The sequence below is a fragment of the Pyrgilauda ruficollis genome, unplaced genomic scaffold (assembly GCF_017590135.1).
Source record: "Pyrgilauda ruficollis isolate IOZ18807 unplaced genomic scaffold, ASM1759013v1 scaffold17, whole genome shotgun sequence".
Taxonomy (NCBI): Eukaryota; Metazoa; Chordata; class Aves; order Passeriformes; family Passeridae; genus Pyrgilauda; species Pyrgilauda ruficollis.
The window spans coordinates 2871005-2894304 of NW_024515875.1; the positions used below are offsets into that span (position 1 = coordinate 2871005).

Sequence of the window (23300 nt, forward strand, 5' to 3'; positions counted from 1 at the left end):
GGTTTAGAAAATAATTATATGGGATATCTGGATGAACCAAATGTAGTAGTCATAAGCAACACAAATCAAACAGCACACGGTATTTGTAAGGAAACCTGCTTTTAAAATTCATACACCTTTTTCCAATTAGAGCTAACTAGTAACTCATTTATTTGCTCGTTGTCAATTCATGCCCCCTAGAAATGGCATGATATAGAAGTATTTCAAGTGAGCTAACAGATTTGGAGTGATTCCCCCCAAGTAGCAAAATGTTGTAATTGAATGCAGGAATACTAGGCTAAGGGTCTAGTGATACCTCATGACAAACTTGCTCAGTATTCAGGTAGAAACCTAAGTAACAACAGCATCAACAAGTGCTTTATCCTATTCCCATGAATAGTACAGCTACTGAACAGAAAAGACTCAATAGCACTGTTTTCATTTTCAAACCTTATCATCTAGCCTAACATTTAAGCTCTTCAATGAGAGCAATCTGAAAAATAATAAATTGAGTGAAATCTGATTGGGATACAATCTAACAAAACCCAGAGAATTCAAGTAACACCTAAAGAAAGGGAGAGGGAGTGAAAGCTAATTATAAACCACTTTCCTGTGAATTTCCACTGGAGATCAATTAAATGCAGAGAGAAAGCTTAGTTATATCAACAACAATAAAAAAAAAACAAACGAAACAAACAAAAAACCCCACCCCAAAAACAACAACAAAAAAAAAAAAAACCCCACACCCAAATAGAACAACCCACCACCAAGGAAACATTCCATGCATCTTAAATACTACATGAACGAAAAGGAAACAAAGCTATTTGGCTTTCCACATTTGATCAGAAACACACTATTGCACAGTTCTCTCACTGACTCATCCTCCTCACTGTTTAGGAATACACATTCTTCCCCTATGTTTGATATAGGATGCATGTATTCTTTCAATTAAATACAATTTGAATAAGAACAGCACCTGCCCTGAAACCTGTCTTCCAAGTTTCATTGAATTAGTACTGGGCTACTCCAAACATCAAAACCCTCAAATGCTCAGCCATTAAAACAAGCATCTGTTAGACTTACCATCATTCTAACATCACTCCTTTTGCATCTTTAAAAGTCAAGAAGGTGGATTAGTAATGAGTGAAACAGAAAGAAATGCTTCACAGGTTAATATTCAGGTTAGTTCCAAAATTCAGGTTAGAACTTGCTACTACTCAGCATGCCAATTAGTGAACATAACAGCAAAAAAAAATTTAAATTCATCCCTTTTTCACTGTAAATTTCCCTCACCTTAAGTGCTATCAGTCTCTCAACATCATGAGAGTTTCCCCAACCCAAGGAAATATGCAAATAGAGTGGTAAGGATAGATTTTGCTGTGATCCTTAAGTATTTCACCCAAATAAATCTTTAAGAATTAACATCAGTTTTCAATACAAGTCCCTCTTCTTCCCTTAAAAGCTGGACATTTTGCAAGGCAAAGAGCATGGACATAGTATCGTGAGATACTAGATTTGTCCTAAAACAGTCAAACAGTGCCTCTGGCTAGCAAGCACAGTGACATGAAACAGGGAGTCTGGAGCTGCAGGCAACATTTTATTGAGAAATCAAACTCTTACTGACTCACAGAGCCACATAAGTTGCCACACTGATCTGCCATCTTAGTGTTGTGGTAGTGGGAACCAGAACCATCTTTATCCATAATTAATCCCTTAATGAGAAGATAAACCTTGAATATCACCTACCATTTAGTGGTTCTTCTACAGCTTTCTGCAAAACATTTAAAAATATATATATGTATAAAAAGCCTTCATGTTTACTTCTGGCTGGCCACAGTTAAATTACTCTAATTGACATATACAGTAAGTAGTGATTCTACAAAAATGAAGAAAGCTTAATGTTAATCAAAGTAATGACTAAAGGTCTGAAAAAAAAATTGTATCAGTCAATAGCTGCATTTTCCAAGTAGTTTTCCCTTACTGTGACGTTTACCCAGATGAAATACCCCTAGGTGGCAGCGGAAGCCATGCAGATACTACTTTTAAGCTCTAAAACCTAACTGATAATTTCTGTCATTTGATCAATGGTTAGTAACAAAGCAGCAGGACTAAAAAAGAAAAGAAAATTAGTAGCCAAGCAAATCAAGTGGAATCTCCTCAGAAAGAAATACATGACAGTTGTGCATTTAGTCTGGTAGACAATCATCAGAAACAACACATGCAACCTACAGAAATGCTTAAAAAAAAAAAAATCAGTACTTGGTTAAGATGGCAGATTTCAAAAACACAACTTTTCGCCCTTCGACTCAGGAAAATCTCAATAATAATTTTTTAAGTGTGCCCCAGTGTCAAAATTATGCCCTTCAACAATATTAAGTTTTCCATAATCATTAGATGACACAGAATCAAAGTGTACTCTTAAAATTACCTCACACCTATTTACTGCTTCAAAGCACAGCAATATAGGCTGAAGAGCCCTTGATGGAAACAAGCAGCATGTTCACACACTGCAGTTTCCACCAGGTCTTTCCCCAGCAGCCCTAAGTTCACAAAAACAAATTATATCACTTGAATTCCTCTGTATCTAGCCCTCAGCTATCTGCAGCTGCAAAGAACGTATTTGTACTAGCTGAGGTTTCCAATAACCTTTAAGTTTTAAAAACTTCTTTTGATTTCATTCCTGTCCCCAATTCAGAGAGTAACACGATGTTCATTCCTGTGTTGCTGTGGCTATTTATTTCTCAATTCCTTGCTGCCATGGAAGACCACCTTGTAAGGAGAGCAGCTCATAAAGAGAACAGAGTTCCCATCAAAGGATGCTATTTTACATGCAGGTTTCTAGTTTAAAGTTTATTTACAACCAAAACTAAGTTAAGGGAAAAAACCCACTCTCTCTTGCCCTGTTTACTTCCATTCTACAAGTAAGCACAAGGATGTTAAAGGCAAGATTTCATTTTGAATGAAGCATACCTTCAATTCACTTCTCAGCTCATTTTTGTAACATCTCTTAACCTGTTTTCCTTCCATTTTTTTAAACTCTGTGCATTTATATCCCTTCCATAAAGAAAGGCTAATCCTCTGAAATACTATTCCTTACAATGAAAATGGATGAACAAAAGCAAAGGAAATAAAAAAAAACAACTTAGAAATCTCTTGTCCTAACTGCAGTCAGCTCTCACTGTTAGAAACCATCTTCCTTCAACAGCTGGGTCTCAGGCTCTAGACTAGAGACCTGAAAATGTGTCTAAAATGATGGCTGGCATCCAGGTGGTGGGATGAGTTAGTATTTGCCAGATTCCCCTGCTGCAAGGAAGTTTTACTGGTATTCTACAGCTGTCCCTCTTTCCTTGCTTCTGGAAAACACCAGAAATCAGGCAGTTCACATTCACTCAAAAGCACTGTGTAAGTCTGTGAAAATTATTTTGGAAATTATTATTCTACAATTCAAAACTACCAACTGAAAGCCTTCTTAAAAAAACCAAGGTATTTTTCAATTTGTTCTGTGTTACCTAAAGACAGGCACTTTCTTTCCAGAAGATCTCATCAAATTATGGGGCATTATAGGAAAATGAGAAAAAAGTCCAAGGTATGCCATCTGTATAGCCAGGAACTGAACAGAATTCCAAAGCATTTTGGTGTACAAGACCAAAGGAAAAAACCTTTTAAGTCTTTCTTACAGGCCACCTGGATGTTTTACACTCACTTTAATGAAAAAGCTTTTAAATAAGGTGAGAAAAATGGCTTTTAAATATTCAGGTGGAAGAGTGCATTGTAAAAGAATGCCAAACTCCCACCACCTTTAAGTGACAGCAATGGAAACTCCATTTGGGCACAACAGTCAGAGCATCCCTGTGTCAGGGTGGCAATTACACTACTACAGACACACTCAATAGGGACAATGGAGACCACCAACTCACTCAACATTAGACATCTGTTACACAGCCAGAACTGTTGCTTGCTACCAACCTGGTCTGAATTCGAACTAGTGAAGAAAGGTTCAGTATCTCACTACAATCCCCTGAGCCATCTAGTCACCCCAAATTTATTAATTTTAAGCTTACCCCCGGACGAGGATGATCTTTCATTCTGGAACCTAAAATAATTACAAAAAAGTGACCAAGCAGATGAATAACTGTCACAATCAACCAAATAAAAACATAGAAACATAGAATTGTTAAGGTTGGAGAAGACCTCCCAGAACATCAAGCCCAAGCAACCAGCAAGCCCAACCCAAGCAGCACCACTAACCCACGTCCCAAAGAGGTTAAACATCACTTCCAGTGATCGTGATTTCATCACGTCCTAGGCAGCCTGTTTCAATCCTTGACCACCCTTTCAGAGAAAAAAAATTTCCTAAGATCCAATCTAAACCTTCCCCAGCACAACTTGAGGCCATTTCCTTTCATCTTGTCTCTTGTTACCTTGGAAAAGGTATTGTCTACTGATAAGGCTTGCAACAGAGTTGTAACACACAGAATTGCAGCTTCTCCTGTCCAAAGGTACTTAATTCTATGATCTGGAAATCTTAGAGCCTCTAAGCACTCTTCTGTTTAGGAATCAAATCACTTAAAGCATGTGAATTGCCCCACTCGTGCACTCAGCTCTAAAGGTGAATTAGGTTACTCACTATTCATTGTGCTTATTTTGGCATGCTAGAATCTACCCCAACAGTCACATTTGACTTCTTCAGCCAGCACAGCCAAATCAGAAATGCAACATTTATGCAGACCATGAGCACGCAGCATTGAATACTATACAAGCATACAGAAGTAAACCAAAGTCAATAAAATATAAATTTATTGTTGTTATTAAAAGGCTTGATTCATATCTGCCATATTTTTGACTCATCTTCATATCCATTGTCTTGGATATCAAATATTAGGCATTCTGCCTTAATTTCTTCTCTACTGGAAATTCTCCCTGTCTCAGGGTCTTTTTCTGGCCATGCCCACACATTAACCCGGGAGACTGCATGGCTCAGTGCAGACTTGTGACTGCACTCACTGTAAACACTTCAGCAGCCTGAGTCTGGAAGCGACATATCCTCAGTTGCACAGTTCCGTGTCCACAGAAGGTGGACAACAAGGAGGTGTTTGAAGAGCCTGTGCACAGCTTGAAACCAAAGCCACTCTAACCCCAGCTGTAGAGTCCATGCAATGTTATGCTGAGGGGTGCCAACATCCCAATCACCCAGCATTGCTGGGTTTTACTTATTTAGCACATCTTTAAATCTCTCATCTTTTTGAGATCTGATGAACAGATCAGTTTCTGAAACAATGCCTTGCTATTCTTTTATCCTGGGTTTTAAAATAAAGCAGGAGAAAAACCAGGGTTCACAAAAATGAAAGGTGTGCATTCAAATTGCTCTTCTTTTAACCTACTTCTAACTAGTGCAAATCAGTAGGCAGATTTTTGCTTCTTTAAATCCATGTTTTGATAAGCTTTTGTCACCACCATCCCACAACCCACTCTACAGAATCCTTTACACCCTTTTGCTCTCTTCATTCTAAGATCCAGCTGGCCAACTGTATAAATTGAGAACTTAAACAGCAACATCCCTCCTACAACTGAAACACTCTTACTTAACAAACCTGGCTGTGTTCATCTCGAAACAGTTTATGATGATAAACTGTGGGTTTCTTAACTCAAGATTCCCCACACACTCTATGAAACAAAGCCAACACATACCAGACAACTTTTCAGTAATTTTTAAAACTATGTAACTGAAATCACACCTTGTGCTCAGATAAATTATGTCTACTTGAAAGGAAAATAATGCAGAATATTAGGTGCTACTTACCCATAATAAACACGTAAGCCAGACTAAGCAAACTTGCAATAGCCATAATAGCTAAGCCAGCAATCAGAACAGACCCATGTAATGGAGGACAGGCTGGGAAAAACACAATAAAAGAACTGTGTCAGCTGACACAAAAAAAGGACAAAATCCTATTTTCAGATATAACTGATTAGTTAAATAAATATACCTGATAAAGGCAGGCATGTTTAATTTCACTTTCAAAGCTATCCCAGAACTACTCCTGCATATTTCTTTTTTTGTATACATTCTTTAATGATACAGAGGCATTTACTGATTTATCCTGCTTAGCTGATACATCTTCAATCCCAACTGTTTTGGCCTGTAATTGTATTACATGACAGAATACAATACTGTTGTTATTAGAATTATCTGTCAGCTTAACCCAGGACGAGCTGTTTCTTCTGACAGTTCAGGGTCACTGAGCTGAACCCCCAGAGATACAGGAAACACTACAATGTATATTGGAGAAGAACACCCTGAAAAAAACTAGGCACACTTTGCATATACAAGCATTACAAAACATCCTCAAAAAAACCCTTGTATTAATGCTTTACCAGAAATCCCTCATCAGTTTATTTTACTATTATAACTTACAGAACTTACAAATACTTCTGTAAATACTAAACAATAAGCATAAAATTCAAATCACAACTCCACTGAAAGGGCTGTCATTTCACCCAGATTAGACAAATCTTTAGAAATCACTTGAAGGATAAATAGGTCTTAAATCCCCAAACAAATCAATGACTAAAATGAAGAGTATCTGTACAAAACAATAAATCAGGAACATAAAATGCCTACAAGGAACACAAATATGCATTCTCCTACTAAATATATCGCCAAGGACAACTAGTCCTAAATTGACCCTTTTCTCTGCTGCGGGGTTCTCTGGTGGCACAGGGGAAGGCAGGGAGGGGACAAAGGGAGGCCAGGGGCAGGGATAAGGGACATCACTGTGTGTGCTGGTTAGCTGCTGTTCCTTCACCATAGTGACAGGTTTTCAGTGATGAAACAGTGTCAGCCACAACCACACTTACAACAGCCCACGAACAAATCCAAGTTTACTGTTTCTACATTTATCTTCTTAATGTGTTTTAATGGTATTCATTGAAATATTAATGGACTCAGTTTAGCAAGGAATTTCTGATTCACTCTCTTAACATGCAAAAAGTATTATTATTTAATTTCTAAATACCCTAGGCCTCAGTAAGAATAACAGTCACTCAAAATCAACACTAACGTGCAAAATTAAAACAATTAGCTTTTTTTTTTTTAAAGCAGATGCTCACAGAATGCAATCATGAAACTGATGTACGTAATACTTCCTTTAGGCTATTCTTCTTTCACCAGATAAAAGTATTAGCACAGTAGTCCTAAACTGCATTTACAGAAGTACCAGCTAACATTCCATGCAGTGAAGCCATTTTCACAGTTTTAGTGTTAGAACTAAACAAACATCAGGTGTAGACAAAAGGCACACTTTCACAGAAGACTTAACTGCTTACCTGGAACACACAGTGCAAAACCAACCAGAGCAATTATAAACCCAAGAAGTTTCAAACCTATCAGAACCAACGTTGCCTGCAGTAGACTGTCAAAAACTGGGGAAAAAAGAAACAAAACTTAAAAATTTAACTACAGAGATGTAAATACAGATAATTGCATAAAGCTAGACATCAGATTCTCCTAAATTCTAAGCTCAGCCAACCAGTGTGGTAACAAACCTACAAATCACTGCAAGTCGAGGCTCCTGTATGTACACACAAACATACAATTATATATATATAAATAACATTATAAACAAACCACAATTAGAAAAAAATGGAACCCACATTCTCAGAGCTAATTATTCAACCCACTCCCTAAACCCAGGAAGGGTGAGCAGAAATCACTCAGATGTGCTACCCTAAATCTCACTGTTTAAGCAAGTAACTCCTGCTTCTGTGAAGCAACTCAGCCCAACAAACACAGGCCAAACATTTTGTCTCAAGATACTATAAATGTGATGAACGCAGGATGCTATTGTAGCACCTGTTTATAAAAATTAGAATATTTTGTAGATTATGGGAGTAGCTCAGTTTGCTTCAATCCATGTGTTAGTGAGTAAAGAAATACTCACCAATTCCAAACATGATGTACTGAAGAGGTACCAAGATCACAGCAGGGATTACAATTAGGCCAAGACCAGCCTGATTCTGTACAGTATATCCATCTGCAAACATTTATGTGGGAATCAGTAAAACAAAAACTGTTAACTGGATTAACACATAAAGCAACAAACATAAATCATTGCATCACCAAATTTCCCACTGAAGGAACCAGAATTCACTCTCTAGTCCCTAATATTCACCCAAGGCAGTAGGACAGAAAATATAGATAAATTTTGAGTCAGTATCTTCCTATGATCACTTGAGGGCCTGACAACTCCAATGCTGCTTCTGCTGTAGTCTGTATATTCTCTTTATTTAAAAATTAGTAGATTGCAATTAATAGGTGGTACTAACTTTCATACTACAGAATTGAAGATATTTTTTTACGCTCTTATTCCCTTAAATTGAGAGCAATTTTAATCACTTACCTTGCATAAAAAGAGCAGCACCTACACCAGCTACAACTGCAAAGATGACAAGTGCTACAATAATGCACACTTTCCTCTGAGATTCAATTTCATATTTTAATCCTTAAAGAGACAGAGAGGAAAACAATCAGACACACAGATTCACTGAAATGCACAGATTTATGACTTGGACTGTTCCTAAATAAAGAAACTCAAACTCCTAAAATTGAAAACTATATCCACTCCCAAGATTTGATTTGTTTCTACTGATTGATATGGTTAATATGGCTTACTCAGAAAAATGACACCTGGCATCAGGGTTTCAGTCAAATTCTAACTTTCTCCTTTCATGCAATTCAGCTGATATGTTATCAGAGTAACTCTGGGACATGGTACAGGTTAATTCAAATGTTACAGTAAATTTCTTACTCAGGTGAACGTCAAGACAGGGATTTAGAAATCCCAGGTTTAATTTTCTTCTTTATGACACTCTGTGAGCTCAGACACATCACATCACCTCTGTCCCCAAAGGAACTTAAGTCCTAAAAGCGAATTCTGTAAACTAAAGTCCCAAAAACCCACCTCAAATAAACCAATACAACACCCCCCAACACACAAAACCAAAAAACCAAACATTTCTGAATAGTACACAGAAAAATCATGCCCAATTTAACAACCTATTTAAAGCTATAAAGTATCATTGGTGGATTCCCAGGTTATCTAAAAGAGTAAAATTTAAAGGAAAAAAATGTACCAACACAAAAAAATCCCAACAAACAATAAGTACACCCATATTTATTAAGTTAGGGATAGGACACCTCATTTCCCCAGAGAGGCCAAGATCTTTCAATGAATTGCCCAGATGCAAAAACATCAAAGCACACTAAAACTACTGTTATAAAATTGACAGTGCCTCTCCATGAAATCATTTTCCTAAAATCTCTGGAAGTTCTGCTATGAATGCAGGGCAATGACAAGTCCTGAACAAATCAGAGGTTCCTATACCATTATAAAATATGAAAATCAGGAATATAACAATACAGAGATAAAATAATTTTTAGAAGTATGTATTAGTTTTCAACCTTAGACCATGGATGGACCTTTGAAGAGTCACGTAACTTACAGAGAGTCATAAAAAAGTAATAAAGGAAGTTATAGATAGATGACTGAGTATGTATGTGATTATTACAAATCACTCTGAGTGTAATTACTTTCCATTTCTTATGGACTTGACTCTTGGCTAAAATGTTTCTCTTTTTTTATGTTTATTTTTTAGAAGTCTACAAATTGAAAAAGGCTGAAAAACCTCAAAGACTGAGGTAACAAATTGCACCATCTAAAAGACCAGGACATAAAGCACACTCTGCATTGCACAGATGTTGGACAACAATGTATAAAGAACATCTAAGGATGCCTGTCAGTGGTGAATTGATGCATCGCCTCTAAAAAAAATTGAACGAATGCACAGACGTCAGTGTTAAATTATAACTAAGCCAGCGCTAAAAGACTAACGAAAAGATTTACATTAAGAAGAGAGCACACCATCCTTCTATCATACTGACTTTATGGACATGTAATGAAACATTTTTGAATTATTCAATAATGTCATGGTGAATCAACTGTGAAGAAAAGCTTCACACATACCACACCTCTGTGTATTATCTGGAATGATTTCCATACATCTTTTAGGTCTGAGTACCACCTTTCATTTTACATGGATACCTTTATGCATGGAAGTGATTTCAGGACAAACCAGCAACTGCAAAGAATTAAAGAGTAAATACTTACCAATAACACTTAACTGAGCTGCACATAAAATAACAAGTAAGCACACCAATGATATGATGACAGCCCTTTCCACTAGAAGGAACCATGATCCTAGAGAATAAACAAAGAAAAACAGTAGGAAGAGAATAAAAATGGAGGCTGTTTGCTTTGTATTTATCAGTCCTCTTAGACTGTGCCGTAGATTGCCCAGTATTATATGTAATTCAGCATTAAGAATTATAATAGGTTAAGAAACCTATGTCCTCTACCTTTATATTTTTCTGTGTGACAACCTACTTTTTCCATACGTCCAGCCATCCCAGTATTTTCCAAACTGGAACTATTAACTTCCACTGGAGCAGAGAACACGCTGGTGCTAATTTTTGGCACTACAAGCTACTGAACTTGTGGAACTACAAAAATCTCTGTAAATCAGAAAAACAATATTTAGGCTAAGCAGAGAAAATATGAAAGGTCCAATCCGCTGCCTTCTCAGCCATTCCATTCTACTTTCAATGGCAGTAACTCCGGAAGAAATCCAGATGTGTGGTAAGGAATACAGGAGCCAGCCTAAGTGAGAGGGAAACAATTTTAAGTCCTCCCAACATCATCCATCTAGATTTTTTTCCCCTGCATTTTGGATGCCGTAGGCTGTTCAGTCAGTCATGCTTTAAGACCCTGTGAGCCACCTTCCAACATAAAATTCTGAAAATATCTCCACTGAACTAGAAAATGCAGTTAATTCTTGCATCTCTGCTCTTATATTCATTTAGGCTCACTCAGTGGAATCCAAAGTCTCAATTTTTTACATTACACTTTCCACCATTCCTCTGCCTGCACATTTGCTTCCAAAGAAATTTCTAATCTATTAATATGCATTTGTTGCATTTTTCTCCATACATAGATGTTGTATCTGTTGCTCCAGAAACATGTCATTAGGCAGCAATACCTCACAATTTTAAATGCCAATTAAATACCCTGAGGGCAGCTTCTAAGCTCACATATTTCCCTCTTTCCCTCCCCTCCTCCCACAAGAGATCACAGAAGTAGATATAGTGCATACAACAGAAATACAAGGCAAACAAGCTAAAGGCAAGCAAATGGAGAAACTGCTTCTAACTCACCAAATCAAGGTTGATTCACTGAATTGTTTAAAGCAAGGCTTTTTGCTTCATTCACAGTATTGAAAAAGCAACTAATATTGAACAGTTACTTGTAATGCACAGGGGCCACTCCCTAGATAAACTAAATCCCAGTGATGTTGTTTGATGCAACTGAGAATAATTAAAGAAAGTAACTGCAAGCAGACTCTGAGAGCCACTTCACTTCCTCTGCAGCATTTCCAGCTGACACTATCCAGTGTAAAGAGAAAGCAACCAAGAAGCCTGGTATCTGCTGGGGCTTCAGCATGCAACACAGAGCCATGTGTGGTCTGGTCCTGGAGTCTGAAAGAACTTCCTGTACAGAAGAGCTTGCAATACTGCAGACACATGCAACATGCAAGGAAGAGGAACTGCTGAAAGCATTTTCCTGGAAATATACTTCCCTTACTCTGGTGCTTCATAGTAATCAACTGAACTCCTGGCATAAAGTAGTGCTTTGAGAGCCAATACAGGGCAGTCAGTTCCAAGCTAAGAAGAGAGACTTCCAGATTGGGGGAAAGAAGAGTGAAGAGTAAAGGGAAAGGAAACAGGAAAAAGGCAAGGAAGAAAAGAAGAAACAAGAAGGACAATGAAAGAAGATAAGAGAAAAAGCAGCAAGAAAAGAGATGGAGAGAGGAAAAAGATAAGGAAACAGAAAAACTTGACAGTCACTCTCCTGATCAGGAGAGTGTGTCTGTTCACAAAGATGAGAGCACTTGCATAGAAATCTTGCTCAGACTCTACCCACTGCGTAGGTGAATCCAGGAATTCTTTAAGAGAGATGGAGGATAGCTGGCTCTTGTATGTGATTCTTGTAACGACTATCTTTGTTAAAGAATCAATTGGAACATGCTAGTAGTGACAGCATGAATTCATTGCTCAGAAATGACCCAGTGAAGACTGGTACAGGATTTCCATTATCCACTAATCCTTTTCAAAACTCACTCACTAAACTTTCTTTGATTAGCTTATTGTCTCAAGAGTTTCTCTAGAACACTGAGGAGGAGCAAGCAACAGAAAGTCATGCAGAAGAACTGAGAGAGAGAGCAAGTGACTGTGTTCTTCACCCTCAAACCTAAGTTTTACATTTTCTAGCATATACTCTCAAACCTACTGCAACCTCAAAACTATGAGTTTTTCACTAACCACATTTTTCCTCTGGTGTTTCGTCGCCGCAACTGACAACTAGAAAATGAAATTAGAAAAATTATATCAGTTTCCTGCTCTGTTGCCTTTATACCGATTTCATAATTATATAAACACAGAGAAAATAAAACTTGCAAATGGGACTTGATTCTCCAACACTCTCAAGCCTTGCTTCCTCCTCTGGAGAGTAACCCTGAATTGCATGAACAGTCAAAAAAGTCTGAGTAAACTGTAAGAGAAGGAAGGAAACAAACTGTGTACACCTCTTCCCTGTTTTTGCAGTGTTCTAAGAAAAGAATGATATTCTAGCATCTTCCCTTTCAGTGGCTGTGCACTTCTCTATTTCAAGATCACATCTACTATGCAGGGTATATGGTTAACTCAGCAATTAGACCCAACTAAGAATTACATAAATGCCCGCAGCAGGACACAAGAAACATCTGTTTGAGCTTCACAAATACTTTATTGTGAAATGCAAAAACTAATAGCAAAACCAAAAGAAATTCTGGAGTCCATGGGTAAGGCTCTGTGTGCTACATATATGCAACACATTCAGTGCTTCTGTGCAGCTCTCCAGAGGCAAGTCTCCTACGCAAAATGGATAAACAGGGCACACCTATTTCCAGTGAAACTGTTACATCTGCATAGCACTGGAGAGATAACACAGGTACAGTAGAACCCATTATCCAACAGTTGAGGCGCTGGAGAACATGGGCAGGGACCGAGAGGATAAAGTAAAATAGCTCTCTGGATGAGAAATTCATTTAATGAATCTCATTCATTTTAACATCACTTTAAACACCATCTTTTGAAGATGACATTTAATGCTAGAAAACCACAACAAGCTGCCAACTAGCAGTAGCATTTTCAACCTCGCTAGAAAACTGCCTACTTTCAGACTGAGTTTTAGAGCTCTTAAAACAGAATTTCTATTAGTTCTACCTATAGTTTTCCAGCAGAGTTAAAGGTTGCAAGAAGCAATTCTTCCAAGAAAAGATCTCTGCAGACACTGTGATGGATGTATACATTACAGTATTACGCAGATGATCAGAAATATGTCACGTAATAACACGAGACTGCTGAATATATCAGCATCTACATAATCAAGAAGATGTGGGAAAGCATAGATTTCCCTATATGGGACCTAAATCATGCTCAGACATTATTACAGAATGAAAAAAATGCGTTCAGATCTTTCCCATGGAAGCACTCCCCTCTACCTTAAACCTAAAAAAGGCATATTAGCTTACAAGTTAGAAGGCCTGAGTGCTACATGTTTTGTATTTCACTTTAAAGGAACACATTGCCATGTTCATTATTTTTCTCTTTCCCTTAAGATTTTGCTTGCTTTCCTCTCCCAATAGGTTCTGAAACAACAGCAGGAAACTCACCTGAGCTGTTTTTAAGTTCCATTTTTATTTCTCCTTCTCTGTTTGATTCTGTTACTTTACAGCTGTAATTTCCAACAGTTGCTTGTGCACTGTCCAGCACCAGTGAGGCCACACCCGTGATTAAATCCGGTTGGGATAAAAATCTTGCAGACGAAAATGAGGGATCAATATTAAACTTCTTGTTTCCTCCATGGTAAGAAAAAATTGTAACTCCTTGCTTTTTCCAGGTAACAAACATGGCATTTTCATTGTTCTGCTTTAGATTAGTCACATAACAAGGTAAAACTACAGTTTCATTGCAGTCATTTTTTTCTACAATACTTGTCCCAGAAAGTGACAACTGGGCAGAACCTATAAAGAAAAATGAAAATTGACACATTCAGAATTATTTCTTAATACTCAAAAACAAAGAAGAAATAATTACAACAAGTGAATTGGGAAAACAAAACAAACTCTCCCATGAAACCACAAAAAGAGAATCATGCTTTAAGGGATCAACAGAAGATAAAAAAAAGGCATTATTATAATTCTACTTACTACACAATTCTACACAAACCCAAGCCATTCTCACATTAATTTAATATACAGATACCATGACCTATCATACATTTAAAAAAAAAAATTGGGTTGCCATTCATTTACTTGGACGTTTCTATTTCACAAGGGGAAATACTGACTGGCTTCTGCAAAGCATGCAGATAACATTAACCACAGACTGTCCTACTGACGGTCAGTTTTTTGCTGCTGATCACACAAGCATCTATAAACTGAGGTCCAGGCATCAGCTCCACCCAAGCTTCCTTTACAGCTCATTAAGGACACGGGGAAGAAAGTCTCACTATTACACTTCTGAGAAAAGGCAGGCAGGCAGCTTAGTCAAGAAAGCTTTGTCACTTGTTCCCTCTTATCTCTGAAGGTGGAGCCAAATGCCCATAGGTTTAGATAATTTCTTGCAAATTCTCTCTTTTCCTTTCCGGTGGAGAATGTGCACACACAATACCATGTATTAAATAAGATTACTACTTAGTATTTGACTGCATACACAACAGAATGGAAAATGGAGAACTTGTAAAAATCACCAACCTGTACTACAATCACCATGACTAATGTCTCTAACAATCACATTCAATGCAGGTAAGGAAAAATAAACACCTCAAAGGACAAGGCATCCACTGCTGGGTTTTCCCATCTCCCTCCCACACAGCACCTCAGCTCTAAAACAGTAGCACTGACTGGCCACTGCTTCAAGAAAGACTTCACCCCTATGCCAAGATTTCATCAGAAATGAAGATTCATTCATTGGTTCTTAAGAATATCAAAAATTGTAACAGCAGTATATAAATTACATCAGAAACCAGAAAAAAATAGGTTAATTCAACTAGCTTGGCTGTAAGCTATGAAGGTTTGAATATTTTATTTTCTCTATTTGTTTGTTTGAAGTCATAACAAAGTTTAATAGCTTTCTTCATAGTAATTGCTCCTCAAAGTCCCAGAGCCATTAATAATTCAAAATGCTTTACTACATCCACCTGATAAAACCAAATATGGGAAAGGATATGAAATCCCCTAATACTGTAAGCACTGAGACTTACAAACTGGAATAGCTCCAGGGACTTCAGGGGAACTACTTATACTCACATGTGTAAAACCAGCTCAGAATGATGATATGTATTTAATGAATAAACTTAATTAGGGCAAGAGGAGAAAGAAAAAAAAAAAAAAAAAAAGGAAGGGGGGGGGAAAGCTTTGTCACTATTTGCAGTAGCTTTTAAGTTTTTTTTTCCCCCTCAAATCAAGAGTCTCAGATCACATTTTAAAAAAACACTCCTGTTTTAAGTATCACTTTAATATTCTAACAATATTTCCTGGATTACTACTGAATATCAAAAGCTTAAAATAAACTGGCTCTGTATATATTATGCATGACAGCACTTGACAATGAAGGAAGAAGCATTCTCTGGTTTACTCATTGTGTTGCATTTTTTAACTAATAAAAGCAACAAAAGCAGAACAAAGGGAAACCATACACAAACCTCAACCTATGCCCTAATAAAAATCAAACATACACAATTAAAACCTTTAATGGTTCTTTGTGAAATTAATTTCACACCTGTTTCACACTAAATCATGATAACAACTGTTAGAATTTTTCTTCTTTTTCAGAGCCAGCACATTTGGAGGAGGTTGCGTGGCTGCTCTCCCACTAAAGGGAGCCCCACGGCTTCCTGCAGATGGTACTTCCACTACCAACTTCCCAACAATTCTGGTGCCAAGAGGAAGCCAAGAGAACCCTCTCCCACAGTTACCAAATCCTGCAGGCAATGGATTACTGGGTGGGCTCTTCGCCTCCAACTTTCTCATAGATTATCATCTTAGAGGTGTCACATGAAGGTGGCAATTTTAGAGCCTTACACTACGCAGCGTGGGGGCTTCTGGAGAACTTGCAGTTGCGAAGCTGCCACAGAAAGGTTCTGCACAGGCAGAGCAAATTCAGAACTGCCACACACAGTTGGCAAAACTGGCTAAGTGCGGTCACTGCACCTGATGGCAGCCGGCCCTTCTCACCTCCTCATGCTGGGGCACTTAGATTTAAGCCAGGCTACTGCTAACATCGGAACCCAGACTGGGATTTCGACATGAGGTTTGAACACGCAAGTTTCGATGCGTTGCTTACTGACAGAACAACACTACAGCACCTGCACCTCGGTGAAATTTTTTTAGCTCTGTCACCCCACCGAGTTTCTTCTCAAGGCAGAGAAATAAGAACTTAAGATTGTGCATTGTCAACTGCACTTCGATGGCACACAAATCATTAAAGACCACGAAACGCCGCCAACCCGAGACCCGGCGCAGCGGGGGACCAGCGCGACAGTTTCAGGAAAGCACACGGAGCTGAGCTGCCCTAACGCACCGGGAGGAGAGGAGCAAAGCTCTGGGCACGCTCCTTCTCCTCTCCCCCGCAACTTCTGCGGGGAGCAGCCCACCGCCGGCCCCGGGGACAATGCGGGGAGCGGCGGGGGCTGGATAACAGCGTGTGCTGTGTGCGTGTGCGTCCCCGCTCCTTCCCAAAGGATGGCGATCCACCACTGCGCACCCGCGGTCCCACACGCGCCGACAGCCAGCAGGAACAGCCGGGAGTTCCGGGCAGGAGCGCCGCGAGTCCACTCACCGAGCGGCGGGAGGACGGGAGGCGGCCGCTCCGCCCCGCTGGCCCCGGGACCGGCCCCCGTCCGCCGCCACCGCCACCCGACCCTCCCCTTCCCGCGGCTCGGGGGGCGGCTCAGCCCTTCCTTCGCACCCGCCTCGCACCCCGGGGTTCCCGCCGGAGACATCGCCGCGGTACTCGCGCCGGGACGCGCCTGGGGGCGATCGCTGCGGCCGCAGCCAGATTGGTCGGGACGAAGAGGGAAGGGGAGAGAAAGGCAGGAGGGCGGGCGCAGCGGGCACTCACCTGCGCGCAGGGCGCCGAGCAGCACGGAGGCGGCCAGCAGCCACATGGCGGAGCGGCGACGGTGGCGCGGCCCGGCGCAGCGACGGCTCGAGCGGCGCCGCAGCGGGCGGGCGGCGGAGGAGGAGGAGGAGGGGTTGGGGGGGCGCTCGCGCCGCTGATTGGCTGCGGGCCGCTGGCGCGGGGGCGGCGCGCGGGCCTGGCCCGCCTTCAGGCCCGCCCCGCTCCCCCCCACGCCCGTAGTCCGCAGCAACCCGCGGGAGTTGGGCTGCGATAAGGCTTGTTTTGGGTGATGTTTCGCGTCTTCTGAAAGTGATTAGCAGGACGTATATCCCACGCCCGCCTGAGCTCCGGGGCCGCGGTGTTGTGGATCGCGTCTCCCCGCACGCACAGCGTAGCGTTCGGGGCCGCGTAAAATGGCTGCCAGGGGAAGATGCCGGACCCAATAAAAGGGGAAGCGTTGACGGGGCGACTCCTCCACCGCCTTGTTGATTACGAAACATCTTTATTTTTTGAAGGGCAAAAACGCCGTTGGAGTGGGCAGGGCCGCGGCCCGGCGGGGGCGGGGGCGGACGGAGGGAGCGCTTTCGCTTCCCCCGTGCCTTCCCCTTCGTCAGCTGACGCCGGGGCTGAGGGCATCCTCCGTGTCGCTAAAAGCCTGTGGAAGACCAGCTTTCCCAGGGGTGTGTTTGCTCCTGGCTGCAGTTATATGCACTAAGTGCAGGTGAAACACAAAGTGTTCAAAACCACTGAAGAACTTGTAAGTGATCAGTTGTTGCAATTAATTTAAAAGAGAGGATAAATGCTCCTTTTTCCTATGTTTGCAGATAGATACATTTGACTATTTCAGCAAGTGTTTCAACGAGTTTTTGGGTTTTTTTCCAGGACCAGCTCTTCTTAGAATTTTTAATGTAGAGTTATCTTAACATTTTGAATCTATGCATATTTTGTTCTCAAACATATGTGTTGGTGAGGCATTAAAAAAAGGACTGTTAAATATATTGGGGGAACGCAACTTTATGTATGTTTCTAGATATTTATATTTACAATGTTGTTACAAGTCCTAGAGTTCAACAGAGGATGAAAGCCAGGGCAGAATTAAAATTCTGTGAGAAACTGAATTTCCATAGGTTTTATGGCTCACGCAGATTTACTCCATTTATGGGGTTTTGCAGCATTTATATTGGCTTTATATTGGGTGGGTCTACCCCACAAACATCCCCTGCTTCTTGAGTCTCTAGTCTCTTAAATTCTCCCCCAGCAAATTAATCACTCCCTAAGTGATTAATGGGTACCGATGCCTTGGCTGCCACGTTTGTTTCCTCCAGATATTCATAAAGCACTCAGACATCCTCTGGCATTCAAGTTTAGTAAAAAGCCTTGAGCTGTGGGAGCCATCTGAATCGAGAAATGATGGAGGGGGCTGACACAAAGCTGCTGATCCTGCTCCTGCCAGACTGACTCAGTTGATGTTCTCTGGAGGCCAGAAGAGACAAGCTGGAGCAGGGGATAGCAGGGAAGACATGTCTGCGTCAGCCGTAGCTCATATCTGTATCCGTGCCCTGCGTGCCAGCACGCTGATAGCCACAGGCACTGGTGTCCCCTTTGCGGGGAGCTGCGCAGCGTTTTCTGTAAGAAAACCAGGGATGCTCTCCTACTGCAAAGAGAGGGCTACAGCTGCAGCACGCACTTGTCCCTGTTGCTAAGGTAACACATATCACACCCACACTGGCCTAGAAGCAAAACAGCGTGCATGGGAAATTTCGGAGAGCCAGAGCCTCGCGTGGGAGAGCGCTGCTCTCTCAGGTGCTGCTGCCTCCTGTACTACTGAGCTGAGTCTCACAAATCCCTCAAAGATAACTCTTTGCATGCAGTTTCCCTGATTGTGTTGGAGGTTGCTGTGCCATCCAGCTAGATGTGCACCTGAAATACTTTGTCTTGTAATGCTCTGCCTTCTGCTGCTGAAAAATGTCTGCAATGCCTCTGCTCGCTGATAGTTTTGGGCAGCGGGACTGTGCAGAGCAAGGCAGTTCACATACCCACTGAAACAAAGGTTGGGCACTCTGCTTTCTGTTCTGAACCAGGAACACAGAGCAACCCCTGCTGTAATACAAGAGCTGCATGCTTTTAACCACTTTCTAACATCACTCTTGTTTTGCCCAGAAGCACATGGTGTAGAAGCTCACAGAGAAACACATCTCAGCAGCTGTGAAAAGCACAGTTGCTTTTGCAACGCTGTGTTAAAGTCCAAGTGCTCCAAAAGTGAGAGGTCATATATTTTAAAAACTGTCTGAGTCTCTCATTTATGACTTTCAAGGCACACTTCTGGTCTTTAAATCAGACAACTTATTTTATTACCACTACTAGGCACGGATCTGCCATTTTATACTGTTTTACAGCTCTTTGGAATACCATTGATCACTCTCTGGGGTCAGCAAGCTGTGACAGGCACGAGTCACATACAAAAGCCAATGTACAGGAGGCAGTGGCTGCTGTGGCTGGCAGGAAACTGCTGAAGAGTGACATAAAAGCCTGAATGCCTAAAGCAAAGGGTGTCAGTAGCTGTGATTTGTCAAACCGACTGTGAGGGCTGTCTCCCTTGGCAAGAAATCCAGTGGCCAGGCCTCCATCTGTGTTCCTGGACTCACTCACCACAGGTACCCTACCCTAACACAGAAACCACCCACACCCAGAGCTCACAAGGCAGCAACGTGATGAGTAATACCTTGTTCTCCCTCAGGCTCCACAAAGGATTCACAGAGCAGCCTTTTATCCCTTTCGCTTCTGATCTGGAAACCTAAGCGTGCCGAGGTTAAATGAACTGACTAAGGTTGCATAATTAGCCAGTGGCAGAGCTGAGAATAGACACCATCTCCATTTTTTCAGGCCTAACATCTAACTCTCAGGCCCTTCTTCGGCACAGGCAGGCCAGCAAAACTGTATATCACAGCTGTATAGAATATGACATTTTTAGAACAGGCTCAACCCCTAGCTTACTATGGTTTTGAAAAAAAAAAAAAAAAAAAAAAAACAAAACAAAACCAAACCCAACAAAAACACAGGAAAAAAACATTTTTTTACAAGTGCTCCTGCCTGGATAAGAAGGTAAAAATGGAATTCAAGTGACATTTATAAATATTAATGGACTTCTAAGCACTAGCACATTAAATAAGTTCCCAAGGGCCAAACCCTGAATTAACTTTGAGTAATACTTGCTGAAGACTTAGGCAAAAATAAAGCAGTGCTGTGAAGAAATGTTAACTTTCACAGATGTTTGGTAGGGCTAAAATGCCATCATTTGTCCTCCATTTAAAAACAGTTTTAAGGAAACAGTGCTTCTTTCATGCTCCCAACCCTCCCCTTCTTCGCTTACTCTCTTCCTACTCTTGTTCTGTATTTGAATGCATTTTTTGCAATTTCCTTTCTTCAGCTGCTGCTGTAGCTGCTGGGATTCATCAGGCAACTTAGTGACATTAGTGACTTTGTGGGGGGATGTGGGAGACAAGATATCCTGTTCACTCTTGCTCAACAGAAAGCACTCTGGGAAAGGTTGAGCTAACAGCAAGATAAGGGGGGTGAAACTCCAGCCTGTGAAACTCTCCTGCCATGAGGGCTTTTGAAAGCAGATTTGTGTTCCAGGTCACTGAACTCCCACTGGAGGCTGCAGCTCAGACAGCCAGGTAGACAACCTGGGGGTTACCTGCAGCTGCCCTCTACTTACATAAGACCTGGAGAACTGGATCAGGTTATTGACAAGCCAAGAGGAATTACATGTCATGGTAGCTAGGCATTGAAGATGGTGATCTGCTTTCATCTTAGGCATTTTGCTCCTTCCAAGAACGTCCTGTAATGGTGAAGCAGTATGTATCATTCCAGGGAAAGGTTCAGCTGAGTTACTTGGTTCTCAAGGGTTCTAGAAACCTCTCATTTCACACCAGATTCACTCAGAGAGAGGGTCAATTCTTCTAAAATATTTAAGGAGAAATGTTCATAGCTTTGAAGCTGTTTAAAGACATGACTTCCCATGCAGTGCAAGTCAGAGTCCCTTTTGATGTCAGAGAGAATTAGGTTCTACCTGTCCTCAAATACCTGGCTCAGTCACCTAAATGCATTTACAAAGCTGGCCTTAGCAGCTTTCATTACTGGCTGGCAGGTCTCTGAGCACAGAGAACACACTGTCCTCCACACTACGAGTCTTTGTTAGCAGTGCACCCATTATGTTCAATTAGTCGCAGCATGGAGCATATGCTGACCATGCCTTGCACTTTGCTTGTCTGTCCTGCCTGGGGGCACCTACAGCCCAGCCCAGCCACCACCCAGGTTCTGCAGCCTGCAAGTACAGGCCCAGGGCAACACAGTGCCACTGCCTGCATCAACAAAACGAGATCCCTGCATCACAGCCAGCAGAAAGAAAGACTGTGCCTGCTCCTGCTCTGCACCGCAGCAGCCACAGCCACAGTGATGTCCCCTGTGAAATCACACCCATGGACAAGAACAGTATGTTTTGTGAGGTGTCTGCAGAGACACCCATGCCCACTGACTCTCCAGTGCTGCAGACAGGCTGCCTGCCTGCCTTCAGCCAGGATGGGCTGAAGGTCAGCTGAGGCCTCCCAGACTTCCTTGACATGGCACACTCTCAGTGTGGTCTTGTGCTTTCTCCTCTCCCTCCTCCTCCTCCTTAGCCCCAACCCAGTCTGCTGCTGTCTTTCACAAAATCCAGAGAAATATAATTATCATGGAGATGTCTGCCTCTGGCAGTTTTTTCCTTTGGAAATAATTATAATTGACTCTGGCGGTTAAAAATTTATCGGTGTAGACAGATGACAGACAGTACAATCACATAAGCTTCCCTCTGAGAAAATCAAGCTAAAACCCATTTATCATCCTGGATGGAAACAAAAGGTCTTCCTTTGAAGAGCCAGGCTGTGAAAACACAAAGAGAAGACTGTTATGCCCATGGATTAAATCTGTGGTAGGTAAACAAGCACAAGCAGTCCATTTGCAGCACGATGATGCTGTGGTAATAATAACATCACTGCTTTCATCTGAGGAATACCTAGACAGGGACATATCAGCCCCCTCAGAGGCAGTAACTGAGGTCCCAAGAGGATAATTAAGCCATAAGGACCTGAAGAGTGACTGCATCACAAACACAGAAAAATGTAAGCATATTCACATAGTGTCTATAAGGACTACTTGCATGGGGATCCACTGCTGGACATGGATCACTTATTCCTAGAGTAAGTCATTAACTACCTTCTTCCAGAAAACAGAAAAGTTTTGATTCCCAGGTATATCTCCAAAGCACAATCTCCTGGAACCATCTTTCCTGTAGCAGCTCACATGCCATCCCCAGGAGGAGTCCATGCCATATTCACTAAGCTTAGAGGAGCACAGGCAAGGACTGTGTAACTCTTAGAATCACAGAACGGTTTGGGGGGAAGGGACCTTAACGATCATCTAGTTCTAATTCCTACCACACCCCTGCCACATGCAGAGACAGCTTCCACTAGACTGTGTTGCTCAAAATCCCATCCAACCTGGCCTTCAACACTTCCAGGGATGGCACATCCACAGCTTCTCTCGGCAGCCTGTTCCAGTGTCTCACCACCCTCACAGCTAATAATTTCTTCCTAACATCTAATGTAAATCCCTCTTTCAGTTTAAAGCCATTCCTCCTTGTCCTGTCACTACTTGTCCTTGTCAATAGTCCCTCTCCAGCTCTCTTGCAGGTCCCTTTAGGTACTGGGAGGCTGCTCTAACAGCTCCCTGGAGCCTTCTTTTCTCTAGGCTGGACAACCCCAACACTCTCAGCCTTGTCTTCCCTCTATCTTGCTTCAGCAGCTCTCAGTCTCCAACTGGGCAGGATAATCCAGCCACCTTACACAGTCTTATTTTTTCAGTAGTCATTTTTTGCAAATTATTTTAACATCTCTTTGGCATCTCTTTGGCCTGAGTGGTTTCTAATGGTATGCAGGTTGGCATTCATTGATTTTATTCTTAATGCATCCAAATTCAGGTTAGGTGCAATTGTGGAGGCAAATGGGAG

At 41.4% G+C, this 23300-nt stretch overlaps 1 protein-coding gene across 4 annotated transcripts in view; it reads right to left on the minus strand.

Moving 5' to 3' along the window:
• CD47 (CD47 molecule) overlaps positions 1 to 23300 on the minus strand; it is a 30542-nt gene that overhangs the window by 3299 nt on the left and 3943 nt on the right. The window contains exons 1-9 of one of the 4 annotated variants that reach the window (XM_041464078.1): positions 17255 to 18986; positions 13804 to 14154; positions 12413 to 12451; positions 10146 to 10235; positions 8379 to 8480; positions 7920 to 8012; positions 7306 to 7401; positions 5780 to 5872; positions 4041 to 4072 (exon numbers count right to left, since the gene is read on the minus strand). In XM_041464078.1, the coding sequence (XP_041320012.1) occupies positions 4041 to 4072; positions 5780 to 5872; positions 7306 to 7401; positions 7920 to 8012; positions 8379 to 8480; positions 10146 to 10235; positions 12413 to 12451; positions 13804 to 14154; positions 17255 to 17300 (942 nt within the window). In that variant the 5' untranslated portion in view covers positions 17301 to 18986. Of the gene's footprint in view, positions 1 to 4040; positions 4073 to 5779; positions 5873 to 7305; positions 7402 to 7919; positions 8013 to 8378; positions 8481 to 10145; positions 10236 to 12412; positions 12452 to 13803; positions 14155 to 17254; positions 19180 to 23300 lie in introns of those variants that run through there. The other 3 variants (XM_041464081.1, XM_041464079.1, XM_041464080.1) reach the window with 3 other exon arrangements.